The sequence below is a fragment of the Bipolaris maydis genome, assembly GCF_028858645.1.
Source record: "Bipolaris maydis strain C4 unplaced genomic scaffold PSV08scaffold_7, whole genome shotgun sequence".
NCBI classification, from domain to species: Eukaryota; Fungi; Ascomycota; class Dothideomycetes; order Pleosporales; family Pleosporaceae; genus Bipolaris; species Bipolaris maydis.
The window spans coordinates 735665-751243 of NW_027093863.1; the positions used below are offsets into that span (position 1 = coordinate 735665).

The 15579-nt window shown below is 53.6% G+C and overlaps 7 protein-coding genes across 7 annotated transcripts; 4 read left to right on the forward strand and 3 right to left on the reverse strand.

The window, feature by feature from the left end:
• Positions 1-144: 144 nt before the first annotated feature.
• PSV08DRAFT_362291 (rab-GTPase-TBC domain-containing protein) lies at positions 145-3746 on the reverse strand (the record flags this gene model as incomplete). The annotated part of the gene is made up of 1 exon (XM_066093023.1): positions 145-3746. One exon carries the CDS (start codon positions 3744-3746, stop codon positions 231-233), a length of 3516 nt encoding a protein of 1171 aa, XP_065949109.1. The 3' UTR covers positions 145-230.
• A 639-nt stretch (positions 3747-4385) lies between these two features.
• On the forward strand, positions 4386-5748 carry PSV08DRAFT_409804 (SprT-like family-domain-containing protein; the record flags this gene model as incomplete). The annotated part of the gene is made up of 2 exons (XM_014227200.2): positions 4386-4604; positions 4725-5748. 2 exons carry the CDS (start codon positions 4386-4388, stop codon positions 5559-5561), a joined length of 1056 nt encoding a protein of 351 aa, XP_014082675.1. The 3' UTR covers positions 5562-5748.
• An 11-nt stretch (positions 5749-5759) lies between these two features.
• Positions 5760-6455, forward strand: PSV08DRAFT_371192 (uncharacterized protein; the record flags this gene model as incomplete). The annotated part of the gene is made up of 1 exon (XM_014227199.1): positions 5760-6455. One exon carries the CDS (start codon positions 5760-5762, stop codon positions 6453-6455), a length of 696 nt encoding a protein of 231 aa, XP_014082674.1.
• PSV08DRAFT_409806 (uncharacterized protein) lies at positions 6391-7647 on the reverse strand (the record flags this gene model as incomplete). The annotated part of the gene is made up of 2 exons (XM_014227198.2): positions 6391-7082; positions 7312-7647. 2 exons carry the CDS (start codon positions 7645-7647, stop codon positions 6567-6569), a joined length of 852 nt encoding a protein of 283 aa, XP_014082673.1. The 3' UTR covers positions 6391-6566.
• Positions 7648-9600: 1953 nt separating this feature from the next.
• Positions 9601-10268, forward strand: PSV08DRAFT_390583 (uncharacterized protein; the record flags this gene model as incomplete). Its single annotated transcript, XM_014227197.1, has 2 exons — positions 9601-9729; positions 9780-10268. 2 exons carry the CDS (start codon positions 9601-9603, stop codon positions 10266-10268), a joined length of 618 nt encoding a protein of 205 aa, XP_014082672.1.
• A 1404-nt stretch (positions 10269-11672) lies between these two features.
• On the reverse strand, positions 11673-12442 carry PSV08DRAFT_401920 (uncharacterized protein; the record flags this gene model as incomplete). Its single annotated transcript, XM_066093628.1, has 3 exons — positions 11673-12199; positions 12243-12343; positions 12408-12442. The coding sequence occupies 3 exons, from the start codon at positions 12440-12442 to the stop codon at positions 11673-11675; spliced, it is 663 nt and encodes a 220-aa protein (XP_065949110.1).
• Positions 12443-14248: 1806 nt separating this feature from the next.
• PSV08DRAFT_390587 (uncharacterized protein) lies at positions 14249-14985 on the forward strand (the record flags this gene model as incomplete). Its single annotated transcript, XM_014227196.1, has 2 exons — positions 14249-14748; positions 14805-14985. 2 exons carry the CDS (start codon positions 14249-14251, stop codon positions 14983-14985), a joined length of 681 nt encoding a protein of 226 aa, XP_014082671.1.
• Between the last annotated feature and the right edge of the window lie 594 nt (positions 14986-15579).

The window sequence follows — 15579 nt, forward strand, 5'->3', positions numbered from 1 at the left end:
TGTGTGTGTGTGTGTGTGTGTGTGTGTTGTCTTTGAAGTGAAGTTTGGAAAAAAAAAGATAAAGGAAAGGGGGTTAGGGCTTGGGGGTATATATATGTATATGTATATGTATAAAAAGAATCCCCAGACTCGAGAAATTAAAAAAAAATCTTTTCTCCATTTGCTTACTTCTTGTTTCTTTTCTCACATTCTCACATCTTTAATCCCTTGACTATCCCATTAAAACCTTCTCATGCACGCCAGGTAAACTCTTCAGCCATGGGCGTTGTCGGCAACCGATCGTTGAGTTCCAAGTTGGTATTCAGGTAGTCTGCTTCTTCCTCCTCTTCAGAGCGTTTACTTGCGCTGGAAAGCGGGGTGCGCATGGGACTGGTTTGCATTGCTAGTTCGCCGTCGAGGCTTGCGGAAATGGACTTTGTGTCGTCTTCTTCTGGCTGGGCGATGGCCGTTGTGGGTGGTGGCGAGGAGGCAGCATCTGTAGAGGCTTTGCTGGCTCGTTTGCGGGCGCGTTCCTGACGGGCTTCTTCTCTTTGGCGCATGAGCTCTTGTTCGTGGGCAACGGCTTTTGCGCGGCGCTCTTCAACGTCTTTGCGCTTGATGACTTTGCCAAGGGCATCGGATGCTTGGATCAGGCCGTCGATACTGATGGCGTGATTGGTCATTTGGTGGTTGATGTAGTGGTAGACGCCAGCTGGAGTGTCGCATTGTAAGAGCGCCTTTTCGTTTAGTTTGAGAAGCGCGAGTGCAATTTGGAAGAGAAACGTGGATCCATCGTGCATGCAGAGGACAACGTCCCAGACGCGGAAGAGCGCTTCAGCGGATAGGCAGTCGGTAAAGACGGACAGGAACCATTGAAAGGTCAAGGCTTCGAGCTCGATCTCCAGCTCCTCGAGATGGGCAGACAACCTTGGCAGGATTTCAGCAACGTATTGGCGAAGCACAGACTGGTCAGCACGAGACGTGAGCAGATGCTGGTCATAGTAGTGCTGGGGCAGAATCTCCTCAATCATTGCAGTGAGGACCCAGAAAGCATCTTCAGGCGTGGGCATAATAAGCAGCAAGCATGCAGCGATGAGGTTCATGCCTTGGCAATAACCAACTTCTGGATTGCGGCGCGAGTAGGCGAGTAACACTTCCTGCAGCTTCTGCACACCAGGGCCAGTCCGGAAGAAGATGTTGTCAGTCAAGGTGCGGGTAATGTCCATTTGGATTTGAGTTGCAATTGCCGGGTCGTCTTCGCCATTGTTGACCAGATCCTCATAGTAGCCAGGCGTGCGCAGATGCAATGCCCCGCTTCCTTCAGCCCAGATGGCAGCCCTCATGTGGACGGGAATGCCCCCAAGGACAAGACGGCGAAACTCTTGCCATTTGGCACGGCCCACTTTGCCCTTGTTGCCGAGACCTGCAATGCCGACGAGTTCGCCGTCTGAGAGAAATGTCTCGGGCATTGCGTTGGCCTTGCCATTCTCCCCTATGCTGGCAACTTCGCCTTCGCGTTTGTTCTGGGCACGCACTTTGCGCAAAAAGTCGTTCCATTTGACGGTTCTTTCTTTCTGAAGGTTGTCGTGCAGTTCGCTCATCTGCTCCAGCAGGGACTGTACGGGATCCATCTGACCCGGATACGGGCTGATGGGCGTGGATGGGCCAGGTGAGGTGGCAGTGACGGAAATCTCTGCATTGCCAGAAACGATACGAGACGGCGATGGCTCTGGGTTGACGCTGGTAGTGGGCACAGATCCTCGCTTCATGAGAGTGATTTGCGTTTGGCCAATCTTGAAAGAAGATGTCTCGCCTTCAGCAGACTCTACCGTGGTGATTGGCGCTGCTGACGGGGTATGCGAAAGCAACTCAGTTGGGTGTGTGGCCAGTTTAAGGTAGTCGGCCCAGGTCTTGCTCGCTGGCTGACTGGGTTGATTGTCTGAATCTGAACTGGATGGGCGTATGCCGGTGCTGCTCTGATCACCTGCAACTGGAGGGCCATCGACATGATCGGCATCGTCTGCTTTTGCGAGGCTGTTGAGCGCAGTTCTGCTGTCGTTGAGTGACTCAACATTACTGCTGCGTTTTTGCTTGATTAGCGCAGCAGCAGCTTCGCTCTGTCTCTTCTTTCGGCGCTGGTCGTAGATGAAGCCAAATCTATCAGTCAAGTACTCGCTACTTCCGATGAATCGGTTGTGTTGCTGCACAAGCGTTGGTGGACGTGAGTCTTCGGGTAAAATGCGGTCCATTTCTACAGGACCGAGATTACTCATTCCACGGGTTGGCTGGGATGGGGCAAGGCTACTGGACACGGCCTTGGGCTGATCTCCGGTAATGCTCTTAATAGTTCCATTTGGGCCCAATGCACGACCTCGTTTCTGTGTGCTTGCTAGAGAAGACTTTGCAGATTGGGCAGTTTTTGTCGAGTCCATCGAGGGCGCTCGGTCTGCAGCATCAGATGCGGTGGTTTTGCGCCCTCGTGCTGAGCTTGTTTTACTAGGACTTGCGGAGCTGTTGCCCGCCACCATTTTCAACGCCCAACTCGCTAATGAGGATGACGAGGACCTGCGCGCCGACGCATCTCCGGCACGATCTTGGCTGTTGAGTCTGCGTAGAGCGGGTGCTGCGCCGGCAGCGGAAGGCGGCACAAAGGTGTCGTTTGCGAGAGGCTTGCGAGGCGGCTTTGCATTGCTGTTTGCCCGCGATCGCGGTCCAGCTGGTAAACCACCAATGTCGCGGTCAATATGGCTGGCGACAGACGGGGCCCTGCTACTCTTCCTACTTGCTCCTGCCCAGAGATAGCCCTTCCAGTTTGACTTTGGACCATCGCGCTGGGCGTCTGACGCGACCGAGTTGAGCGACATGACATCTGCCAGGGGCGTTGCTGGAGTGCCCATGTCTATGCCGAGCGCATCTGGGTGCTCGGCCAGTTCGTCTTCCATGGCCCTTGCAAGCCTGTCCTCCATGGGATCGTCGGGATGCAGTCCAGCAGATGCACTGTCGCCCCTTGTCCTCGTCTTGGTGAGACTGTTGCCATTCTCCCTGGTCCTGTCGAGCTCGCGGAGCCTGTTTTCAATGTCCATGTTGGAGACTTCGCATTCTTGCAGCATTTTCCTCAGCATGCGCTCGCGCTCCTCGGCTCGTCTTCGCAGGGCGGTAATTTGGGCGTCGCGCTGGGCGAGGTCGCCTGCGAGCTGCTTGACCAAGGCGACGGCGCCCGTGTGGCGCAAAGCATCTTGTATGCTTTCATCGGTAGCAAAGTGCAGGTTGCCTGGGACGTTTGCCGTCTCCGTGGGGGTGTCGTCGAAGAGGGCGGATCGGTGCTTGGTTGAGGATGAGGCGGCGACGAGGCTGCCGACAATGTCCTGTGTCGACTTGGTGACCCTCCTCACCGTCGAGGTTGGCGTGACGGTCTTGTTGGGGTCGGGCGAGGCGATTGCCTTGAGGGCGTCGGGCAGTGCGGGCGGTCCATTGGGCCAGTCCTTGAGGTCGTCGTCGGGGGCGGGCGTGGACCGAAACCAGGCGTTGAGACGGGCGTGTGCCGGGGAGGCGTCTGGGCTGGGCGACAGTGAGGGGAACGAGGTGAGGCTCTTTGTGTCGACTTCGGGCTCTGGGCCTCTGCTGCGGCTGCGGCTGAGGGAGGCATTGGAGGGGCGCTTGGAGGGGCGGACGCGCTGCAGGCTGCGGTTGCGAGGGCTGGAGATTGTTGATGTTTGCGAGGCTGTCCGCACGAGATCAGCGGCGCGCGGGTTGTCTAGGGCAGCCATGTGTGTCAAGCGTGTCTGTGGGGGCACACATTCGGGAGGCTGTGGGGGGGAGGGGGTGCACGAGAGAGAGGGAGGCGGAGTAGCAGGTGTAGCTGTGGCAACGAGCAGAGCCAAGTGTGTATGCTCGGGAGAGTGTATATGTGTGTGTGTGTGCGGATGCGGTTGTGCGTGTGTGTGTGCGTGTGTGGGTGCGGAGAGGGGGTGCGTCATACTACGCGGATCTGGCGACGGCCTACCAACAGCGCCCGCCCGCGCCGTCGAGCAGCAGCAGCACGACTTTTGAGCTGCAAGCGGACATGTGGCAGCACGGGGGCCCAGAAACACGTCGGGCCCAGGGGACACAGGACACACAGTGGGCGAGCTGCGCCAGGCGGAATGGCAGATTGCTCGCCGCGCAAGGGGCGCACCCACGCACGCACGCGGGCCTTGGGATGGGCGGGGACCAGCCATGGCAGCCCTACCGGCCGACACGACAACCACCCCGGGCCTCGCTGCCGATCACCACGCCCTATCCAGTAGCATCGTCTGCATGCCATACATGCTAGTACACATGCCTCCCGCAAGGCTGCCAGGGACCGTCCAAGGCTGCCCGTTGGCCTGCGACATGCCCTCCACACCCACCCACACCATCCGCATCCAATGCCCCCCACGGACGAGGATGCTGCCCTGCACGCCATCGCCGCCCTCGACCCGCCCTCGCCCGCCCAACTGAGTGCCCAGCACGCCATCGCCGCCATCCTGCACAACGGCGAGCCCTTTGTCGACGTCCACGCCCTCTTCGCCCTCTACGACGCCCTCTACTTCCGAAACCTGCTGCTGTCGCGCGTCGAGGTGCTTTGGTCGTCGCGTCTAACCCTAGTGCGTTTCTCTCTGGCCTTGCTTTGTTTTCTGCCCGTCTCACCCTCCCCATCTGAAGCCGGCCCTGGCTGCCGCTCCGCCTGCCCGCGCCGTTGGCCCGCTGGCTGACTGTCGCAACAGTGCGCTGGCATCTGCGAGCTCTCCAAGGATGCCCAGACTGGTCGCTGGTCCCGCATCCGCCTCAAGCTGAGCTCCCCACTGCTGCAGTACCGCCCTCGCTCAGACACCATCAACACGCTGCTGCACGAGGCCATCCACGCCTACTTCTTCATCACCACCTCGTGGACCCATTCGCGCGCCGACGGCGGGACGGGCCATGGTCGCGGCTTCCAGCTGCTAGCCGACGCCCTCAACAACCACGGCAACTACCACATCACCATTTACCACTCGTTTCACGATGAAGTCGACAGCTACCGCACCCACGTCTGGAAATGCAATGGGCCTTGCCAGACCCAGCCTCCCTATTTTGGCCTTGTCAAGCGGAGCATGAACCGCGCCCCTGGGCAGAGTGACCCCTGGTGGGTGAAACACCAGGCCGAGTGCGGCGGCACCTACACCAAGATCCAGGAACCTGCGCCTACAAAGAAACAGCTGCAGGCCATGTCCACAAAGGAGCGTGCTGGACGCCAGAAGAACAAGCTCGACAACTGGATTACAGCCGGACCGGCAAAACAAGCCCAAACAAATGCTAGTACTAGTGACGATCCGATCCATCTTTCCGACGACAAACCTCGGCCTGCATCTTCACACACCAACAAACCCAAAGATGCAGTAGTCGAAAACCTTGTTTCTTCACCGTCACGTTCCACGGCCCTCGACACAGGCCACAAACGTCCGCCATCACTGCAAGAACATGACTCAGCCATGCACAAGAAACTTCTTATCGAGTGCCCAATCTGCAACCTAACAATGGCTGAAGCAGACATCAATCAGCATTTGGACGTGGCGCATTGCTGACAACGTTTCCCCTGCCTGCCAGTCCCAAACAGGATTAACTGTCCTGGACCCTGATTCTTACGTCATCCTACACTGCTCATTATATCCGTAGGATTCACGCTCGGCTATGCACTTAATAAGCGGTCGGCTTCCTGAACTTGCAAGTGACAACACCGTCTCTTCTATTCTCCAACTATGCTCAGTTCAAAAAAAAAAATCATGAACTCGCCTTCTCACACCAATGTACCCATGGTACCTGTACAGCACTCTCTGTTTCTGAAGCTCCCTTCGGAACTGCGTCTTGAAGTCTACGATTTTCTAGGTCCCCGTGAGCCCAAAAGCTACCCCTTCGGAGGGACCGTAATCCGTTCGATTGATCGAAGAGTCCCTCCTACAGCACTTATGGCTACATGTCGCTATCTCCACGACGAGATTCTCGCCCACTTCTACAATACCGTCACCTTTCACTATATTACGCAAACCACTAATTTTCTTCATACTGGCGGTCTTCGCCCCATTGCACTCGCTGCCGTCCGGCGAGTCAAGAAGCTTCACTTGGAAATCCACTGGAAAGCGTCGAAACCGTCCTTTGAAGAGAATTCTAGCAAACACTCCTATGTCCTATTTCGCTGGCTTGGGCAAGTAAACAAGCTGGTGCTTAGAGAGGCAAAGAGCCTTGAGGTGGTTACCATCGCAGTGGTTGACTTGGCCGTTGGTGTAGATTGGGAGTGCAAGAAGAGGCTTTTGGATCCGTTGGAGATGTTGGGTCAGCGAGCAGTGCTGCGCTTGGGCGAGGTTACAACGACGGGCGAAGAAGAGGAGGTCAAGTTGACAGCACGAATGAAGCTGTATCTGGACGGGATCAATAAGCATCGGCTGCGCACAAGCGACGTGGCTGCTCTTGGTAAACAATGATGCCTTGACTTGCCCATTGTCTACGTTTGGATTCGGTTTTCTGGCCAGCCAAGATTGCAGAAAATGGCCACATAGAGAAAACCAAAAGTCGAGCAATCCATTCCCAATGAACTACTCAATCTCAATCGGTGCCTCTCTCGATTCACCCCGACCATCTTCCTCGGACGGAACAGCAGACCTCACCCACCCCATCAACTGCCCATTGACCCTCGCTAGGACGTGTTCATAGGGCTCTACCCCAAGCGCCTCCCACTCCTTCTTCAATCCTTCCTCGATGTACTTTCTTCTACTCTCCTTTGTCTGCATACTCTTGGGCCCCTTCTTGGTCATCTCCCTGTAAGCCAGCCATCCCTTACCCTGATGATAGTCCATGTTCATATGCTTCATGATGCGCGTGTGCGCCGCAGCCCGCCTACGCATAAACGCTTCGTCCTGTGCCTTTTCCCCAAGCAGCGACCGAATATATGCACTACGCGCCATCACGTCGGGTGTCGAAATCATCGTGGCAACATCACCCATGACGGGATACGATCCCGTAGCCAGCGGAGGCAAGTTCGGATGTAAGGGCGACGGAGTAAAAAGGTCGAATTTGGAAAGATGTGTTTGTTGTGTCGCTTGCGTCATAGTCTGTGCCCCCCATGTAGTCGTTAGTCTCAAAACCGAAAAAAATAAGATACCAAGTTCACTTTGAACAGTTTAGTAACTTTGCAAAAGTCCCCGCCCGCCTTATCTCCGAAATCCCGCCCTTTTTTTTTTGCACCGCAACCCCAGCGCAAATCCCCCACCTCCCCCACCCCCCGAAACCCATAAACCCATTTCCAGAAGAGAGAGGGGGAAAAAAAAAAGAGAGACTCACCATCTTGGCAAACTCCTTCCGATCACACCCCAAACAACACGTCATGCCCCGTCCAAAACACGCCTTGCGTCTACTCTTCCTCTTGCAAAACCAGCACAGCTCGCCCAGCCACTTGCGCCGACAACTGCTCACGCGCGCATTCTTGGGTACCTCGACCCCGCCAGCGTGTCGCTGGAGCAGGTTGCGCGCGTACTCCTCGACGATGGCGTGCAGGTGGCGGTTTGTGGCGGCGAGCGCGTTGAGCGGGTACGTGGTGAGGCTGAGGCAGTAGGGCGGGTCTGTGTACGAGAGGATGTGGAAGAGGAGTTCGGGCGGGAGCGTGTCGAGGCGAGGCATTTTTTTTGTCTCCTTCGCTAGGCCTGTTTTTTTGGTGGGTGAGGCGGCGCGAGCGCGCGGGCGCGCGGGCGGGATGTGGAAGGGGTGGGATGTGTGTGTGTGTGTGTGTGTGTGGTCGGAGGGCTGCCGACCGGTTGATGCAGGTTCGTGGTGATGGGGGGGGGAAGGGGCAAGGCAGGGCGCGGCATGGCAGGGATTAACCCTTACCCCCGCCATCCTTTACCTTGCAGCCGTGGTGCGCTGGCCCACCTCCCCACCCTATGCGTGCCCTGCCTGACTGTTGCCTTTTTTTCCCTTCCTTCCCCCCCCTTTTTTTCCTCTGTTTTCCGCTCATCCCCTTCTTTTAATTCTACGTAGGCAGAGAGGTACGGGCTTGAGGTGGTGGTGGTGGTGGTGCGATAGGCTTTGTATATAGTACACATACGTACTAAGTATTGTATTCAGGTGGGCCGCCATCTAGTGCCCTTACCAACACTAACTACACTTTCCGGGGTGCAAGGTTGGCTTGCACGGAACGTCCTAGTGGATCGACTAGACATGCAAGTTACGGGTGGGATGATCGGTACCCCAAGTGCCAGGCCCATGCTTCTACCCTCCATGTCGTAGACCCCGACGGTGTCAGCGACGTCCTAACGCGACTGCCAAGTCCGCTCCTGACTTTTACGAATCAAAGGGAAAAAGGCCTCGGTGTCCTTTTGCTATCGTACAACTATGAGTCAAGATACCGACATATGGCCGTATGGCTATTCAGCTGGGTGCATCATGGGTCCCTTTTGGAGGAAGGGCAAGCTTCAATACTCTATTATCAACCGGCCCTTTTCCATCCTTGGAGCCGGAAAACGAGTTGAGTGGTGCGCGTGTTCAATAGCTTTCTGACAATCCTAGACGTAGATTCTATTTTTTGTACACAAGGACAATGGCGACAGCGCATAGTAATCGACATGAAACACATAGATATGCATCTGATGACAGCCGGATTGGATTGTAGGAAGATCCTTTCCGCATTGGGACAATGCAGGTAGCATACAATGGTGTGAATATACCACCCTTATTTTGTACCAGCCTCGTGAATCAGGAAAGGGCACCGTTTCAAAACAAAGTTTCCAGCATTTCGCCGCACCTGCCCGGTCCATCACGAGTACTTTTGATGATGATGTTTTTCCCGATACATGCGAGCAGGCGTGTCACTGCCCCCCCTCCCCGACATGGCTATCCATTCTGTCCAATCAGCATGGTCAATCGCCGTCTCGGCTCTACCTCGGGTCGCGTAACTATGCCCTTTCTACGTACAATTCACCATATTCCGTTGGTCCGTTGCCTGGCTGGCCCATGGGGAAGTCGTTCGATGATGCTGAAAAAAGCATGTATTCACCCTACCTAACGGCCCTAACCGGATTACCCGGCATCTGCCAGGGGGCACCTGCACGGCGCCTGCTTCGCGTGCCCTAAAAAGCATATACTCTAAATTATATGCAATGTCGCTAACGGTTCGGACATTTCAAACAGCTCTCTAAGGGACCCGAGTGCGCGTGGTTGTGGGTGTGCGTTTTGAGGGACCATTACGAGGAATCTGTTAATAAGGACTGCTGCGTTGTACGTTTTGTTTTGCACGTACGACGACAAGGTTCTCTTAAACCCACCTAACATTAATAAGACTCTTACCTGCTCTCTCAATATCCTCCGTCTTCTGTTTAACGCCCAACGCCCCCACAACATATTGGTGCAGCTGCACTACGTGTACCAACATTCGGTAAATAGCACTGCTTGCAGACCTGCCTTCACAGTGCTGACACTTTGATTGGATCAGCCGCATTCTTCACTCTTGTTCGCTGTTTGAGTGGCTAGTCCGCGTTCGCTGCTCTAGCAACTCTCGTCGACGGGTGATACATCTGACAAGTCGTTTGTTTCACGTTTCATCCTTACCTCTACCCAAACTACACACCCAAAGCCAACATGGCCCATAACCAGAGCCAATCTGGAGACCACTCAAACGGCTCTGCTCATCGTGGAGGAGTCCGCAAAGGCGATCGCATAGGTGATCGCAAAGGCGACCGCAGAAGCTCAAAGCGTGCCGGCGAGAAGGTGAGAAGGTTACCCTACTCACAAAGGTGGCGATGGCTAACAAAACGCAGTCTGGCGCAGGAAGCGCACAATCCACCTCTTCTTCAAGAGATCACCACTACGAGCCGCAGTATGATCCGCACTACGCGTCAGTGGCTCGCCCAATGTTTAACGACTTTACGCATCTGGAGAATGCAGCGAACAATCCCGCTTTAGACGTGGGATTTGTCCCCTCAAGTGGGGTAGTCGACGCGTCTCGCTGTGGACCAGGTGCGGTGCGTCAATCCTTGGGCAGCAGCGGGTTTAACGCACCTCAGGCGAGCCAAGCACACCAAGTCCAGTATGCAACGCACCCGCCCCAAGCGCAGAAAATCTCCCACCTATCGTCGGGCTATGACCGTACCGAGCCCTACAATGCTATCGGCTACGTCCGAGTTGATGGACAAGTCTACGATGACTCCGAAATGTATGAGGAATACAGGCAACGTGACCATGGCGAAGAACTCGACGACAACCACAGCGGAGGTTGGTACAACGTACCAAGTAATGCCTCCTACTAAGCTCCAGAATTGCAGTTTTGACTGTCTAGCAAAGTGCTCGACTTATATCTCCTCTGGCCGTGACCGGAAAGGCAAGCTGTAATCTCAGCGCTTTGCATATTTTTCCTACAAGTTCCTTTTCTTTAGGTTCGCATAGTCAGCCGGTCCAGGTGCCTTCTTCGTTTTACCCCCACAATAAACCGGGGTCTCATCTACTCGCCCTCAGCCTTGCGCAGTGGGGCCTATGTTTTCTTTTTTTTTTCACCACCATACTAGCGCTTGGGTTATCATCTCTCCTCTTGTAGCATACTTTCACGGAGTTTCGTCTTTTGTAACTTACTTTCACGGATTAATTTGATTTTTGAATGGGCTGTTTTTATGTGAATTGGTGATAGTGAATTTTGGTGCTTGAGTCAACCCGCCTCGTCCTCGTTGCTGTGAAAGCTCGGTTTGCCGGTGCTCCCGGTTGCGATGTGTGCTACGTGAGCGGAAGCGTCGCGACTTGCCAATGCTGCACACATGCACACCCCTGACATGCCACAATACTCACCGGAATTTATTTTTGCTCACCGGAGTCGGAAGGATCATAATCGGCAAGGAGGACTTGATCACCGGAATCAAAGGACGGTCGCCTGAAACATGCTTCCTATCCGAAGAGCCACCGCCTGTTGAGAGATTGATCGGTTGATTTGCTGGCACATGCACGGACAGTAGATAGTCCTGAAGGAATCAACAGCTAAAGCAAGCCTTGCTCCTCAAGTCCCTTTAATCGGCCGTGGATCGCTGCATCGGTCGCGTGTTCATAGATGGAGATGGAGGAAATGACTTTACTGTATGCGTTAGATGTTGATCAAAGCAGATTGCATACATCTGATCCGATGTGCTGAATATGAATGGGCAATGGTTTTTTTTCTGGATAAGAGGCTGAATCTCGGCACCCTTCACCGATCAGATGAGGACCAACTAGGGCTAAGATAAGCCAAAGACAAAGCTTTGCCCTTTGTTCACAAAGCAGACAGTTGGAGGTGAAACTGCCTTACAACTGGTTCATGTCAGGCTCGTGAAGGCCTACCGAGCGCACATGATGTACGTCCTGCTAGACGTCAAGTCTGTTCTGAACGTTGGCCCTTACCAAGGCCTCATCCGTAATATGGGCATGTGGCCCAGGCTAAGCTGAAGCCTCGCCTTCAATCGGTGTATCTTAAGCCTGCTGCCGAGTGCTCTTGAGCCGCCATCGATGGACTATGAGCCTATTGCTATAACGAGATATGGGGATCCAGTATACAGTAGATTGATCTTGGTGGTCGATCGGCCGATGACGCAATGACCGGTCATCGGTCCGAATTAGTACCAAACGATGGGCCGCCTGGGGTCCGTGTGCGGGCGGGACAGGGTTAGCCTGTGTTTCCGCTAACTCAATCTGAACTACATGTTCCCCTGCCGTTGAACGTATTCTCCAGAAGAGCATATATCGCGAGTGTGTACTCCATTCCGTATGGTCGAAAAGATGCTAACTTGGCGGTGCACTGGGAGACAGGGTTCGGGCATAGCCGATATGAAGAGGCCGCCTACCAGGGCATGCATATTGTTGCCGATAACGCTAGGGCGCTGGTGGCTGGGTGTGGGGTAAATCATCCTGACGTCCTGACGTCCTGCAAGAAACGCGAGGGATCTCGCCCTGGAGGACACAGGGCAAATGAAAGGTAGCCTAGAGCGATGGTTGTGTCGGGCGCGTTCTAGGCCCATGCAGTTGCCGAGCTTGATGATGCCTGAATATCGTCCGTCGGTTGTCTGCTGGAGGGTTTCCTGCCTTCCTAAAAAGATGCACACAATATTGTAGTGATCCTGGAAGTTGTCGTGTTGCTGCCACTTGGAAATCTTTCCACTTAACGTCCCTGAGAGTGATTGTTCCAGTTTTACCCAGTTGTTACGACAACTGGCACTCTTAGCACCTGGAACTGTTAGAGTAGACAAAAATAAATCCTTCAGCCCCACCCGACCATGAATGAACAGCCGTGCACTGAATTGGCCCCATCTCAAGGCAGACTTGGGGAGCGAAACCGGCGTGTCTAACCCTACCGGTCTTTGAGCTGTGCCTATTCTTTGGGTCTTCGGGTTATTTTGGGGGGCCGTTTTTAAGGCTGTATAGTCGTGACTTACATTTCTTTCGGCAGTGCATCTTCCTGTTTAGACATAATAACTGAGGCAAAGCCTCTGATTACTTTTGACAAGATTTCGCATTGCCAAACTCTTTTCTGTACTCAATTGTCGACCGCGCTTGGTGAGCTGCGTTGATGTTGGAGGCCGGGCTTCGACAGGGGACCATACAACCCACGCCCTCCAGGACAAATTGCTCTGCAATGTGGGTGTTCCTCCCGAACCCCCCACGAAGGCTACTGTATCACTTCATCCGACGGACCCTCTGAGCATCCGTTGCTGCTGCCACCGCCGCCGCTGCCGCCGCCGATGCAAAACAGATCGCTTCACTTTGGAGAATAGTCCTGGAGGCCGCCCGTAATGAGCAACATCTTCTTTCGGCAGCTCGCGGACGAAACAAATCTGGGCCATCTTAGTACTGCACATATCGATCGAATTCCTTCGCACATATGGAGTTGACCCCGGCACATGTGGAAGAGCTCCGGTCATATTCCTTCCTTTTCCAATCTCACCGTCTGATACCGAGGCCCCCGGTCTCCTTCGCTAGTAGCAACGCCAAGACAGCGGCCTAGGGCAACCATCACAATGAACAGGCTGCCCAGCATGCTTCAGCTCTTCGGCCCTGTTCGGATGAGCTTCTAGAGTGGTCGGCAATCTGCTTGTCCAAACAAAGCTGTCGTACGCGTACGCGTACTGTCATGGGACGGTATCCAGTCCTCCAGTGCCCTTTCGCCTTCTTGCCTGCTTTTTGTTTTTTGTCACGACGATAGCATGTTGGCGCTCCGTGATAGGGATCATGTCGCGTCGCTAGCAGCGTAGTCTGTTTTCGAATATGTGCTCCACGGAGACATATCGTACTACTATCCTCGAGGGAACATACAGGTTGCAGTGTGCTGTGATCCGCCTTTCCCCGAACAAAGTTGGTTGAAATAAGGTCCTGCACCACTGCAAATGCCTTCTGCGACATATTTGGAGCCACTCCCCGCGTTTCTGAAGATGCTCATTCATTTCGAAACCAGAAATCGCCTTAGGATTACGTGCGTGAGCTATCTTGTTCCATTAGAGGTTGCCTCCCAAATTCACTGTACTCACCGGTGTGCAGCATCTCTTCCCGGCACCACGACGTTGGTGAACAGACAACAGGGACTGCTGTCCATCCATTCGCTTCTGACTCGGCGTCGCTTTCAAGTGGCAACGAGCGCACTCCTTCAACAAATCCTGCGTCCCTGCCATATCCAAAAGATCCTCTCGAAGAAGACTTTCCCGTCCTCAACAGGAACCAGAACGTACGACGACGAAGCCGTCTCTTGAGGTTCTGCCGGTTCTTGATAAAGATTCGTCGAATGTATCCTCAAACCCATTCAGTTGTCGACGACGACCCCCCGCCAGCTTACATGCCGTACATCCAAGACTGTCACTCCTCCTCCGTCCAGGAGCTTCCAACCGATCGTGTTATTTCGGAACTTCCTGCGGAACCCAGACCTTTGGAACTAGAAAGTCCCACGGATCAAACCCCTGACTTGGCTCGCCATACTAGCCAAGTGCCAGTAGGACATACATACCATGGGCGCTACAGGACTACAGAGCATGCTGAACTACAAGGACCGAGTCGCGCGGAGACATCGAGGTCGCTCTGGGGTTCAGATGCTGTGCTGTACCCTAGTTCAGTGCCGGGTTCGACAATTCATCAGCAGTTCCACAAGCCATTGCCTATCTCACCTCCCAAAACTCCTGATACCCATAACGATTCCGGTACACAGCTCGGGCCTGGTACAGAGCTCCACAGAGGTGTTTTATTTCCTGATGTCTATTCACCTCCCAATGATCATCAAGATGAGTTCAACATGCCAATACTGGACCTGAACTATGCTTTCCAGCATGGAAATGCCTCTCACATGAACATCAATCATGTAGAAATTCCTCTGTTCTCTGCTCCAATTCCTCCGGCTGGGTGTCAACAGTCTCGACGTGATAGTCATCCACACTACGACTCGTCGTCATACCCCAATGCAGCCGAACCGTATAATGCTCAAAGCAACGCATCAATCACAGCAAATAGCTCTGTAGATAACCCTTGGGTGCCATCATATGGTATGACAAGCATCCCGCTTGGTGTTTACGACTTTGATGAGTCCCGCGGGTGGCAGTACCACAATGGATACGGACAGAAGACGAACAATCCCAACGCTTTCGGCTATTCTACAAAAGAAGTGGATACATCGTACACCTTTGCAAAGCTTGATGATCGTCAACACTATGAGGTTCATGAGGGTTCTTGTTCGGATGCAGAAGAGAATGACGAAAGTCTTTCCTGCAGTCAATGTAGCACACTCTTCCATGGCAAGTACGTGAAGCTACCAGACTTCCTCATGTCTATGTTGGCGCTGACCAAGCATTTAGATACCGGAACGGAAACTTGAGACGACATATTCGTGCCTTTCACAGTGTGGTGGCTTCGGTTCTCGGACTGACATGCCGCATGTGTGAGAAGCAATTCAAACGAGCAGACGCTACCCGCAAGCACGAGTGGGAGCAGCATAGTATGCCTGATGTGAAGCCAAGGAAGAGGACAGTAAGGTAGTGCAGAGCACAATCCTTTAACTGGCTACAATGACCATTCATCGCAGCCCAAATGAGAAGCTAGTAATCTTTGTGTTAGGGTGCTTGGGACCGCCTCTTTCTTTTCTACAACGCTAGCGTTGGTTCCCCTGGCTGGAGTATTCTTGAATAACACATGTGTAATATGCAATCTTTTTCAACCACCACACCAACTTCGAGTTTTCTAGAATAGGTGTAATATTAGCTAAATATATACAAATCTCTTATAAAAAATCGTTTGCAACTACTTCTAAAGCGTGCATCTAGCGCGCTGTCGCGCAGTAGAGGAAAGTACTCGTCTCCCTACAGCTATCTTACAAACCTCAAGAAAAATTTTCAGCGCACAGACCATCTAGATTAATGCCAACTCAGAGAGATCAGGTAGAACTCGAAGGTAGCGATCTAGAAGCTCGAGTCCAGCAGGACATAGAGCGAAGCTCTAGTATAGAGCAGAATAAGAAGAAAAGATCAGCCTCTACTACTAGCCTAGAAGAGGCTAGTAGAAGATCAAAGATGAGCGCTACTAGCTACACTCAGGAGATCGACGAGATGGACACAATCGTAGTAGAAGTACAAA